The sequence below is a fragment of the Megalobrama amblycephala genome, linkage group LG19 (assembly GCF_018812025.1).
Source record: "Megalobrama amblycephala isolate DHTTF-2021 linkage group LG19, ASM1881202v1, whole genome shotgun sequence".
Classification (NCBI taxonomy): Eukaryota; Metazoa; Chordata; class Actinopteri; order Cypriniformes; family Xenocyprididae; genus Megalobrama; species Megalobrama amblycephala.
In genome coordinates this window covers 2,227,759-2,241,122 of record NC_063062.1, presented here as the reverse complement: position 1 = coordinate 2,241,122, position 13,364 = coordinate 2,227,759, and the positions used below count along the sequence as shown (strand labels likewise).

At 38.0% G+C, this 13,364-nt stretch overlaps 1 protein-coding gene across 6 annotated transcripts in view; it reads right to left on the bottom strand.

Moving 5' to 3' along the window:
• Positions 1–784: 784 nt before the first annotated feature.
• The window catches only part of secisbp2l (SECIS binding protein 2-like), a 44,463-nt gene continuing 31,883 nt past the window's right edge, over positions 785–13,364 (bottom strand). For 4 of the 6 annotated variants that reach the window (XM_048167959.1, XM_048167958.1, XM_048167955.1 and 1 more), the window contains 9 exons: positions 12,816–12,983; positions 12,588–12,729; positions 8,312–8,478; positions 8,103–8,223; positions 6,696–6,858; positions 4,844–5,064; positions 4,577–4,731; positions 4,263–4,497; positions 785–2,848 (listed from right to left, as the gene is read on the bottom strand). In XM_048167959.1, the coding sequence (XP_048023916.1) occupies positions 2,307–2,848; positions 4,263–4,497; positions 4,577–4,731; positions 4,844–5,064; positions 6,696–6,858; positions 8,103–8,223; positions 8,312–8,478; positions 12,588–12,729; positions 12,816–12,983 (1,914 nt within the window). In that variant the 3' untranslated portion in view covers positions 785–2,306. The remainder of the gene's footprint in view (positions 2,849–4,262; positions 4,498–4,576; positions 4,732–4,843; positions 5,065–6,695; positions 6,859–8,102; positions 8,224–8,311; positions 8,479–12,587; positions 12,730–12,815; positions 12,984–13,364) is intronic. The other 2 variants (XM_048167957.1, XM_048167960.1) reach the window with 1 other exon arrangement.

The following is a 13,364-nucleotide window of genomic DNA, read 5'->3' as shown; positions in this document are numbered from 1 at the left end:
AGGGCTCAGTGCTTGGACCGCTTTTCTTCTCCATCTACATGTCATTTCTAGGATCTGTCATTCAGAAATATGGTTTTTCCTATCACTGCTATGCTGATGACACAACTCTACCTCTCATTCCAGATGATCTGACGGTTCCTGCTCGCATCTCAGCCTGCCTGACAGAGATTTCATGATGGATGAAGGACCACCACCTTCAACTCAACCATGCGAAGACAGAACTGCTTGTGGTCTCGGCCAACCCAACACTTCATCACAACTTCTCCATTCAGCTAGATTCGTCAAGCATAACCAAGCAGGAACCTTGGAGTTGTGACTGATGATCATTTTAACTTCACAGATCACATTGCTAGAACTTGAGCCACTTTCAAGAAACGGCTGAAGATGCATCTTTTTCGTCAACACTTGACTTATTAATACTAATGCTTACTATTCTATATATATCGATTTAAAAAACAAAAAACCTTGCTATGTGTACTGTGCTAGACTAAGACTAGTCACAGCACCTGTTGTTACCTTTCGATTGCTTCTATTCTCATTTGTAAGTCGCTTTGGATAAAAGTGTTAATGATGTGTTACTGCTGGGAAATGAGAAGATTCTCTGGACCTTAAACCTCCACGTCTGCTGGTCTTGCTTTAGGATTTGATTTTGATATAAAACACACGTCTTTATACAATTGCATCAATTCTTGATGGATAAAATCATTCGTTTCTCATTGAATACAAGTAAAATGGTTGCAAAACACACTCATTCTGAGAAAACAAACACATGTGGTACAGTAGATAGTTTACTGAAAACATTTTAATTGTATTAACGATCAGTCAGAGAACAGTTACTGCATGTACAGATGCTGTGACTTCACCATCAGAACGGCAGAGATGCGTGAGTTTCACATTAGTTACCAAAGCATGTTCACGTTTATGTACATAGTGCAAAAGACACGCCGATGAGAATCACTCCAAACACAGAGAGAGAAGTAGAGAGAGAGAGAGAGACACGGATCCGAACGCTGCTACAGGAAGCTTATTGCACCGAGATCAATCGTAATGATCCAGAACATTTACACGGTTACATCATGACGGATCGGACTCTCCGTTCGCCCTCACGTTAGTCACGAATACACCCGCTGACACATTTACCAAGAAATCGTTAATGTACATCATTATAACGTCAGAAATCCTTCATGTGGAGTTGAACGTGGCTAAGACTAAAGATGGAGGAGAAGTAAACATGGTTAGAAAGACACACACACACACGGAGAGGAGCTTCTGCCCATCTGAAGCACCAGAATACGGTACAGCAATTTACCGACACGATCGCAGGAAACGATCCCATCAGTACCAGCACAGCAAAATCCCCAGAGTTAAATCAACTCTGCTTGGAGTGCATATGGTTCCTCTCTAAATAGTGTTAAAATAACACTGAAGCAGAGTTAAAGTTAATGAGATAATTAAGCAATTAATAAGGCTGTGATTTCTTCAGTGATTCTGCTTGTTAACAGCAGGTGTTCATCAATAATGTACAATCATCACTTCATTAATTGCTTAAATTATCTACACTATTTACAGAGGGACCATATGTACTCTGAGCAGAGTTGATTGAACTCTGGGGATTTTGCTGTGAGGAGAAATCATTTAACACGTGAAATAAAACACCCCCCATCTGTTTCAATTCAAGCGCGATAAATAGAACCGAAGACGACAGAATATTAGAAACATTTAAACATGTTATTTACACCAGGATTCGTTCATTTGTCCACATCATTAGTTATGCATCGAGTTTCTCTTCTGCAGCGTTCGTTAATGCTTTGGTTAGACTTAACGCACGCTTAGAACAAACGTTCATTTCATTCATTAATTTTAAGAGAGAATTCACCCAAACCTTCAATCATTTACTCGCCCTAATTAATGAAGCATGACTTTATTTCTTCAGTGGGAGCATCATGACAGTGGTTCATATGAATCGTTCAGCCAAAAATGGTCATTCTGTCATCGTTTAACTTTCTTTTGAGAAATTACTCAAATGACATCTGAAACGTTCAGAAACGATGACAGAATGAACTATTCCTTTAAGAAATTTTGAGATGTACAGAGTCATATGGACGACTGTTATGATGCTCAACAGCATCAGTCATTGTTCATAATGATGAAGAGCATCATCTGAAGATGAAAAGTCGTGCGGGTTTGAGGGTGAGCCGAGGATGACGGCGTTTAAACGGTCGGTGAATCGTTCACAGAGAGAGTGTGGGCGGGTGGTCTGTCCGTTATAGTTTCCTGAGTCAGTGTTTGTGAGTGTGAAATGGCCGTCAGCCCGTGCGTGCATCTGGCTCAGGCGCATCTTTATCGTCGGCCGCCGGTTCGGCGAGGTCAGAGGAGTCGAGCTCTTCCTCGTCGCTTATCCGCACCTCCTCGTCTTCCTCGTCCTCCGTGCTGCTCTGACGCCGCAGCTGCAGGTTCTCCAGCGTCTTGGAGACCCACGACTCAATGCGGCTGCTGAGCGGCACGATGGGCTCGGGCGCGTAGTCCTCCTCCTCTTCCTCCTCCTCGTCCTCCTCCTCCAGCATGCCGGGCACCAGCGTGCTGGTGGTGCTGGTGATGGAGGAGTTGAGGCGGTCGCGGCAGCTGCCGTCCAGGGAGCCGGTCTCGGTGCTCTGCTGCGACGCCCACTCCAGCCGGTCGTCCGTGCGAGACTCGTCCCTCTCCGGCGCTCGGGCAGCTGCGGGGCTCGGGCTGGGCGTCGGCTGCGGAGGCGGTGACGTGACCTCACGCTGCCCTTTGTTGTTGCCTCTGCTGATGGGCTCAGACTCTGGGGCGTCTGCATTCTCCACCATCGTCCTCCAGTTGGTTTCTGCACACAGAAAATTTAGAGATGTTATATTTTGCAAAGACTTGATGTTGTTTTTGTGCTCTACTAGATTGAATGTTGATTATTCTCCTCATATTCTCCATTGTTGCAGCTCCTCTCTTCCCAGTCTGTCAGTAACCCTCTGTTTAGTTCCTGTCTCTATGAAGCCCCTCCTTCTGAAAAGCACAATGTGCTCTGATTGGTCGGCTGGAGCAGTGTGTTGTGATTGGTGTTTGAGAAATGTCCCGCCCCTTACCATAACCGCCAGTTTCAACACACTACTAACTAACTCAACCAGGCCCCGCCCCTTTATTCTGCGCATTAATTATTTAAATGATGAATATTGTGAAGAAAACTCAAGATGGAGGCGTTTCAGAAACACTGACACTGATATAGAGAAGAACTGGAACTAAAGATACATTTTAATCATTTGTGATCCATTAGGGCTGGGTAAAAAATATTGATTTCTCAATTTTAATCGATTCTCATTTTTATGAACTGATATTGATTCTTAAATCCCAAGAATCGATTAGTCTAGTCTGTTTTCAGTTGATGAATGAGCAGAATATGTAGCGCCTCCCATCCAATAAATCGCAATAATCTTTGTTACTTTTGATATGAAGCAAAGTCTCAGATTTCAAATGACGTCCATCTTATTATGAGATTCAAAAAATAAATACCGTTTTGCCGCTGTTTAATGTGGCGTGACAGATCGCTTTAGCGCCTCAGTTAAAGAGAAGCATGTGATCATCCTCTCCTCCACTTTAATACCAGTTACAGCGAAATAAACATGAACATCTGAAGGTATGTTAAAATATACAGTACAGCTTACTGAAATCCGTATCATGTCTCGTGTAATCGCTCAATCAGTGTTTCAACCTCGGAAAGACTCAATAAAACAGCTTCAATGTCACGTGACGTCACATTTACCTCAGAAAAACATATTCAGTGACCATAAACTCATTAGTCAGCTAGAAAAGTGACTCTAGAAAGCATTCTGATAAATATAGCGTTACATATTCATTATAATTTTTAATGTTCTTCAATATTTAATGCATGTTTGAATAAATCAGCCACGATTTAATATTTATATTTAAAAAAAAACGAATTAGAGTAGAAATATGATTATGTAACTCTAAACTTTATTCATAATAAAAGCATCATTGAGTGTAATTTAAGTGTTTGTGTATAAATAAGTTAATTTAACCTTAACTATTATTATAGTAGTACCAGCTGACTCTCATGTGTAGTTTACAGCATTAGTTGAGAGATTTTTCTTCCTCTAGAAAATTTGCCATGTGCTGAAACTGAAACACTACATCCAAAATAATCGATATCGAATCGAAAGCATGTGAAAATTGTGTCAATACCCAGCCCTACGATCCAACATTGTGATATCACACGGCCCTGCTCGTACCGTATTCCTTCTCGTTGACCTCTGAGATGGGCTCAGAGATGACGCTGCAGAAGGAGATGGCGCTGGCGGCAGACGGGTTTCTGGAGTGTCCCATGTGGTGCGTGACCTTCTTGACGTTCTTCAGCGCCTCCTCGGCCTGCTCCTGCTCCAGAGCGCTGACCATGTCCTTATACGCCCTCCGCGCCTCCTCCGTCAGAGACACCAGCTTATTGAACAGACCCTGAACACACACACACTTACATGAATGCATTTGGCAGATGCTTTCATCTATTGTGTGTGTTTGTGTGTGTGTGTGTGTGTGTGTGTGTGTGTACCTCTGCTCCAGAGTAGTTAAATATTCCCACGACGCTCACAGGCACGAGTTTATTCACGCAGCGGCCCAGAGCCTTACGGCCCAGAGCGAAGACGAACGGGATCTCCTGCTCCCTCGCCATGGCGATGACATTATAAAGTGCCTCGTCCAGACCACCTGCGCACACACACACACACACACACACCACAAAAACACAGCAATAAACACTTCAGGGACGTTTCGATTCAGACTGTGAAGTAATTACAGATGGTTTCTCAATGCAGCTCACCTTTGGCCTGGATCTTCTCACAGTTGGGCGAGATGATGACACATTTGATCTTGTGCAGTTTCATGTGTTTGGTGACCTCTCGCAGTCCCATGACCAGTCGCCGCTTGGCTTTGGCTTTGCTGGGCTCTTTCTGATAAATGCGCTCCTGAAAGCGAACCAACTCCTGCAGGAGCAGCGTCACGCTCTCGTCGATGTCCTTACTCAACACCTGATTACAGTACCTGACACACACACACACACACACACATTTACGTCATGATACATCAAATGGACTGATAATCTACAGCTGATTCATAGCAAACACAATGTAAAAAACATGAAATGAATCCTCAAAGAAGGGTCTATTTACACCTTAAAGGGTTAGTTCACCCAAAAAGGTAAATTTCTGTCATTAATTACTCTCTCTCATGTCGTTCCACACCCGAAAGACCTTCATTCATCTTCAGAACACAAATTAAGATATTTTTGATGAAATCCGAGAGGAATATAACTCATCCATATACTAATCAACACTTTCAAGGACCAGAAAGGTACTAAAGACATCGTTAAAACAGTCATGTGACTGCAGTGGTTCAACATTAATGTTATGAAGAGACGAGAATACTTTTTGTGCGCAAAAACAAAACAAAAATAACCACTTTATTTAACAATCTCTTCTCTTCTGTGTCATTCTCATTCGTTGTTTATGTCCAGTGCTTCCAGGTTCATCATCAGAATGCCGACTCATTATTGGCCGGCAGCATCACACGCATGCGTCGTGCTGATCACGTGACCAGCTTTGGCCAATACTGAGCCGGCATTCGGACGTAAACACAGAAAACCTGTTGAATAAAGTGGTTATTTTTGTTTTGTTTTTGCGCACAAAAAGTATTCTCGTCTCTTCATAACATTAATGTTGAACCACTGCAGTCACATGACTGTTTTAACGATGTCTTTAGTACCTTTCTGGTCCTTGAAAGTGTTGATTAGTATATGGATGAGTTATATTCCTCTCGGATTTCATCAAAAATATCTTAATTTGTGTTCTGAAGATGAATGAAGGTCTTTCGGGTGTGGAACGACATGAGAGAGAGTAATTAATGACAGAAATTAAATTATTGGGTGAACTAACCCTTTAAGGTCAGTCTGGCCTGTTATAGAACATAAACAACAAATAAATTTGCTAAAATGAAAAAAAAAAAAAAAAAATCGGTATCAGAACCGGTCAAAATTTTGCAGTAAAATTTGAAACATGACTCCACCCACTAGGGGAGGAGCCTGTTAAAGCTTTTAAACAGGATGAATTTTGTGTTTAAGCTTTCAAATGAACTTAATTTATGATGATTACTAAAATATGTGAAAGGGAAAAAAGACAAAATAAGGGTTTACAGTTTAAAATTATAACTCAATCAGATGTTCTGAATCAAAAGCCAGATTGTGTGTTTGCTCAAAAATAAGTGTGATTTTAGTGTGAGTGGCCAGCAGAAAATAATCCTGATTGTTGAGACGTTCACACACACACAGTGTGTATTGAGGAGCACAGAGCCTCGCACTGTTCCAAACCCACTCGAAGCCTGCAGAACGAGCAGCACAAAGACCCGTCTGAGATCTGACAGGAAGAGACTGTGGGCCGCTGTATCTTCACTGCTGTGAACTCAGTGACCTGTGACCCTCACGAACCTCAGCACTCATTTACAGATTGTGACCACATTAATGAATCATAAAACGGTTTGGACCCCGTTCACACCTGTATTTAGCACTGGTGACCAGATCACATGACGTATCTTAAGACCAGCTGTGAACAGGGTTGTGTGTGTGTGTGTGTGTGTGTGTGTGTGTGTGTGTGTGTGTGTGTGTGTGTGTGTGTACTCACTCTCTGAACCTGCGGCTGTGGATCTTGGTGATGGCAGACGCCGCCATGGGGCTCCCGATGCCCGAGCTGGCGGGTGAACCCTGTGACACGGGCGTGATGCTGTACGGAGAGTTCTGACTCGCTGGAGACAGGGACGCATCACTGGGCATGCTCAGACCGTTTTCTGCAACACACACATAGGAGACAGATGAAGACTGCCGCCCACCTTACACATTATTGTGTTTGTGATCATATTATATATATATTGCAATATGAAAAATACAGGCATTTTCACCAGATGACTTGTATAGAATTACTTATTATATATAAAAAATAATACAAATAATTTTGAACTATGATATTATATAACATTTAATATATCACAATAATAATAATAATAATAATAATTTGCAAACTTTTTTTGTATTTTTAATATTTTAGTAGTTTTATAATATTTTTTGTATTTTTATATTTTTAAAAAGACCGCAATATATTGCCATTGTACTGTAATTTAAATATAATAAAAAGTATGCATTTGATTTAATATGAAGCAAAAAGATAATACTTAATAATAATTCTAAATTATATATATATATAAAATTATAGTAAAATATATATTATTATTATATAATTATTATTAAAGTTTTTATTTGCAGAACAATAGTAAAATTGCAATTCTAATATTTACGTCTAAAGTTCTTCATTTTCAAAACTGCATCTGCAATAAAAATCATTTTGAACTGTGACATAACATTTAATATTTCACAATAATAATAATTTAAATATAAATTATATACATATATTATTATTATTATTGTGATATGTTAAATATATACATATCTGTATTTATTTATTTATAAAGTTTAACTTATAAAAAATTATATATTTTACATATTTATATATTATAAAGTAAAAGTAAAAAGTTGTAAAATATATATAGTAAAAACTATTTTTTGTATTTTTAATATTTTAAAAATATTGTTTATTAATAAATATTTTTAAAAAGACAGCAAAATATTACCATTGTATTGTAATTTAGATATAAAAATATGCATTTGATTTAATATAAAGTAAAAAAATATTTAATAATAATTCTAAATATATTTAAATAAATATTTTTAAAATATATAATAAATAATATGTATATATATATAAATATAAAATTATTATTACAGTTTTTATTTACAGAACAATTGGAGAATTGCAATACTAACATTTACATCTTAATTTCTTTATTTTCAAATATTAAACAATCAAGCTTTTCATTTGGAGAAAAACTTCAGGAAGACGTTGAAGTTTAGGTGAGAACAGACTCGCTTTCTTAGAACAAATCTGGAGAAATGCTGTAAACCTCCATTCACAAAACTCCATTTCACAGCAGTGTCAGGCAGATTTGATGAGGATCACATGATGTGTTTGTGTTCGTACCGTCCTGCTCCTGTGTGAGCGGGTCGGTGAAGCTCAGAGCGTCTCTCTGCTCGTCGGTTTCAGACACGCCGAGATCAGCGGGACTCTTGCCCTTCTTCACCTCACGCTCCTGCAGAATAATCTATACACACACACAGAGAGAGAGGGAGGGGTTAATGTGCTGTGATGTCATATCCTGTCACGCTCAGCGTCAGTGTGATCTGAAGCACCTTCTTCATGGCAGTGGTCTTCTTGACTTTGGGAATCTCTCTCTCTTTGCCTCTCTTGATGCGCGGCGCGCTGGAGTCCAGGATGTTGTGTGGGGGGGTGTACGTGTTTTTGAGTCCCGTCACTCGACTGCCGCCATCTTTACTGTGCAGAGCGCCCACTGTCCCGACTGACAACACACACACACACACACACACACACACACCAGTGTTAGTTTATTCTATTCCAACTCAAACTTTCAGGGAAAACGTTTTAAGAGTTGTTGCATGAAGCCAGAAGTCATGTGACCGTAGTGCAGTTTGTTTATATCCAACATTTAACTTTTTATTTCTGCTGATTTTGAGCTTAAAATTCACGAAAGATGCACTGATTCATGTGTGAAGATTATCATGATGAACAACACTGTGTCCGAACCAGATGCAGCATGACACTGCGACATGATCTTTTTGTCCCGACCAGCAGCGATAATTCTATTTAGAGCCGCACGATTCTGGATAAATTGAGAATCACGATTGTTTTGATTCTCCCATGATTCTGAACAAACAACTAAACAAAATAGCGTACTTTATTAGAGGTTCTGACTAAATGTTAATCGCTGCAGCCCAATTAAAATGTACAATTAATCGGAATTATTTAAAAAAAAAAATGGTTTGAATGAATGATTCAATGACTCACTCATAAATACTTTCATTATTGGATGAATCAGCATTTTTGAACGAATCTCTTGAATGAATGATCTTGAATAAAAATTATTTTGAAAAATGTAGAGATTCATTTCGGATGGATGTATTGATTCTTTTTAAATAAATGTATTGATTAGGGCTGCACGATTTGGGGAAAATGTCATATTGCGATTATTGAGGTCAATATTGCGATTGCGATAGCGATATAATAAACAAATAGTATCATGAGTCATCTTGCTTGGTTCTCTATGAAAATGCACACACAGATTACTGATAATGCTGAAATGTGTATTTCTCAACTCAAACTAGCAACAACAACAAATAAATGCACAGTGTTTTCAAATTAAAATATTTTTACAAAATTAAATAATAACACCTTTGCATTACTGCAAACTTGTTATAATCCCATTTAAGATGTTTGTTTCTTTACTAATCTGTGGTTCAACGGATCACAAAACTCACGGTTCGGATCACATCACGGTTATGACGTCACGGATCGGATCATTTTTCAGATCAGCACAAAAAAAAAAAAAAACTTAACTTTGCATGTATTACTTAGCCCACTTAAACTACTCTGATACCACAGCATAAACTACTAGCTTAAGTAATACATTATTAAAGGCAAGTGAACAGAATGTAAAAGGAACAAATACTGTACACCAATTACAACAAGCATAGATAAATACTACATAAAGTTACAAATAAAGTATAAGGTCTAACTGTAGTATTAATTTTCATGCACAGAAATGTAATAATTAAATGTAAAATGACACTGGTCGCTGTATAAATTTAACCCTCTACAGCACAGCGTTGCCCTCAGGCAATGGAAAGTTTTCTTAAGCCCTATGTTTAGTAAATATTTCTTTAAATGATATCAACCAATTAGAAAGGTCGAGAAAGTACCAAATAACAGTTCAGTAAGGTGTTGGAGTCAATATCAAGCACCATTTAAAGGTGGGACGTCCTTTCTGACACATGGTCACAGGAGCACATGGTGTGAGAAGAAGGCAATATTATTTGCTTTAGTAATCTTATTTAAAACGACATGAACTGTACATAAACAATATGTGTGTGTGTTTGAAGGTGTAGAGAAGCCTTTTGTCAGGTTTTATGACGTTTTTTTTTATTTTGCATGTTCAGAAATTCAGTTTTTCTTTTCGTTGTGCGATAAGGGGTACTTTTTGAGGAGGTTTTCGACAGTACCTCTCATTGGCAACAATGTATTATAAGAAGGGAAGATGCAAGATTCCTGGGTGTGCAGGAACACCCAAAGTGATGTGCAAAAAATGTAACATACACCACTATGTCACAGCAGAGAAGAAGTGCTTTTTGAAGTTCCGTACAGACCTATGCATGTATCAAATTCAATACATCAATGTCTTTCAAGTGTTTTTCCCTTTTTACTTAATGATTTCTTGATTTTTTTTTTACAAAAAAAAATTGATTTTGATGATAATTTTCTCTATGACTCTGTACCATTGTCGCACAACGTTGCCCTGAGGCAACGAAAAAATATTCTTTTTTAATCAATAAAATGTTCCCAAAAGAACCAAAAAATTATGTGGAATATTTTTTTTTCATTTGCCATCAACATGTGTGCAGTAGAGGGTTAATATAGATTAATCTTTGTCAAAGCTGTGTTTTGTTGTTTGATTTACATGACAGACAACAGCAGGTATTTATAGGTTGCTGTCACTTTAAGAGTAAGACATGCACGCACACATCAGATAGATACACATCTGAATTCTCACCTCCTTCACTTAAGAAATTAACCGAAAGTGTTTACGAGAAGACTTGCTGAGAGGGGTATTTTGACTGACATAATGCGTGTATGTGACCATCCAAGTGCATTGAGGACGCGAAAGAGAAATCAATTTGGAGTTTGCGAGCTATAACGCGCCTCTCTCTCTCTCTCTGTGCGTCATGTGTGCACCGATAACAGCGCTGCGCGCGATACCGAATTAAATCCTTTTGCCTCTTCTAGCGCGCTGGAATGGTTTTATTATATCTATTTAATGTGTAAACTAGCAAGACAAACACGTTCAAATGATAACCTTTCACTCTATTGCGGTTAAAGTTGCAATTGATCCGCGAAACACATGCGTCCCGAACCGTGGGCCTTGGTCCGTACGGATCACGGATCAACAACGATCCGTTTAACCACTGCTAATCTGGGTTTATAATCTTATAGCCAAAATATCGCCATGCTACCATACAGAGGTGGGCGATAAAATCGCAGCATTTTGCGTCATATAATCGCACAAGCTTGACATCGCGATTGCGATATGATTAATCGTGCAGCTCTAGTATTGATGCATTTTAAATGTAGCGATTTCTTTTGAATAAACGTAGCGATTCCTTTTGAGAAAAGATTGTTTTTTTAATAAATGTATCGATGTGTTTTAAATGTAGTGATTACTTATGAATAAATGTGGCGATTTATTTTGAATGGATATATTGATTCTTTTTGAATAAATCCATCTATTGATTTCGAATAAATGTATCGATGCGTTTTGAATGTAGTAATTTTTAAAAAAAAATATAGTGATTCCTTTTGAATAAATGTAGATTGTTTTTGAATAATGTATCAACATGTTTGGAATAACTGTAGTGATTTATTTTAAAAGTAGCAATTTTGAAAAAATCCATCGATTCTTTTTTAATAAATGTATCGATGCATTTTAAATGTAGCAATTTCTTTTGAATAAACGTAGCGATTCCTTTTGAGAAATGTAGTGATTCTTTTAAAAAAAATGTAGTGATTCTTTTTGAGAAAAGATTGTTTTTTAGTAAATGTATCGATGTGTTTTAAATGTTTTGATGCCTTTTGAATAAATGTAGCAATTCATTTTGGATGTATGTATCGATTCTTTTTAAAAAAATGTATCGATGTGTTTTAAATGTAGCGATTACTTATGAATAAATGTGGCGATTCATTTTGAATGGATATATTGATTCTTTCTGAATAAATGTATTGATGCGTTTTGAATGTAGTAATTCTTTTCAAAAAATGTAGTTATTCCTTTTGAATAAATGTAGATTGTTTTTGAATAACGTATCGACATGTTTTGAAGAAATGTAACGATTCATTTTTAAAAGTAGCGATTCATTTTAAATAACTGTAGCGATTTATTTTAAATGTAGCTATATGTTTTAAAATAAAAGTATTGCTTTATTTTTAAAAGTAGCGATTATTTTTGAATAAATCCATTGATTGATTTTGAATAAATGTATCGATGCGTTTTGAATAAACGTAGCGATTCCTTTTGAGAAATGTAGTGATTCTTTTTGAGAAAAGATTGTTTTTTAATAAATGTATCGATGCATTTTAAATGTAGCGATTACTTATGAATAAATGTGGCGATTCATTTCAAATGTATATTACGATTCTTTTTGAATAAATGAATATTGTTTTTGAATAATGTATCGACATGTTTTGAATAAATGTAGCAATTCATTTTTAAATATAGCGATTCTTTTTAAATAAATGTAGGGATTACTAAATTACCAATACAACTAATGGCACATTTACATGAAATATCTGACTTTTGTTTTGAAAAATAACGTGCATATTTTGAGTGTGATAGTTGTGCACCTGTGTATGACAGTGGTTTGGTGTTGTTGAGTTGTCGTGCTCTCATGGCCTGTTGTTGCTTCTCCAGCGCCGCCAACATGTCGCCCAGATCCAGCTGCACCGGCGTCCTGCTCTTCTTACCTGCTGCTTTAGTCAGAGCCTCCTAAACACACACACACATTGAGGTGTTCAGCCCTGGCAGATGTGATGTTCAGGACACTCCTCTACAGACTCAGTGTGTGTTTGTACCTGTAGTTTCTTCTGCTCCATGCTGATCTCGGAGTACTCCTGCGCTGTGGCCAGAGCGGCGGCCAGCGCTTTCTTCCTCTGACTCTTGGCTCTCTTGGGCACGGAGCTGGTGATCGGGATGGGCGTCTGCACGATGCTTATGGGGGAATTCTCCGGGAGGTTATCCAGCTGCACACACACACACACACACAGGTTTAAGCCCCTGATCAACTTTAAGAGAAATCGAAGAACAAACTGGTGTGGCAAAACGTGAATTTTCTGGGTAAGTTCGCTCCATCTGGCATACGCCTTCAAGCTACCATTGGTGATGATGATGCAATAAATGGGTGTGGCCCAAAAACTCAGCCTTCTTTGAGATGTAAATCTTCTCTGGTTCATTTCTTCTGTTCAGTTCGTTAGGCTCAGACGTGAGTTAAAACATGAACACACTGAGAGCTGATTTACAGTAGAAACTGACGATGAACTTCCAAACGAAAGCGAAACTGACGCTATTTGTAATAATATAAATCTGCTGCTTTAGTTTGAATGTGTGCTCTCTGCTTCTGTGAA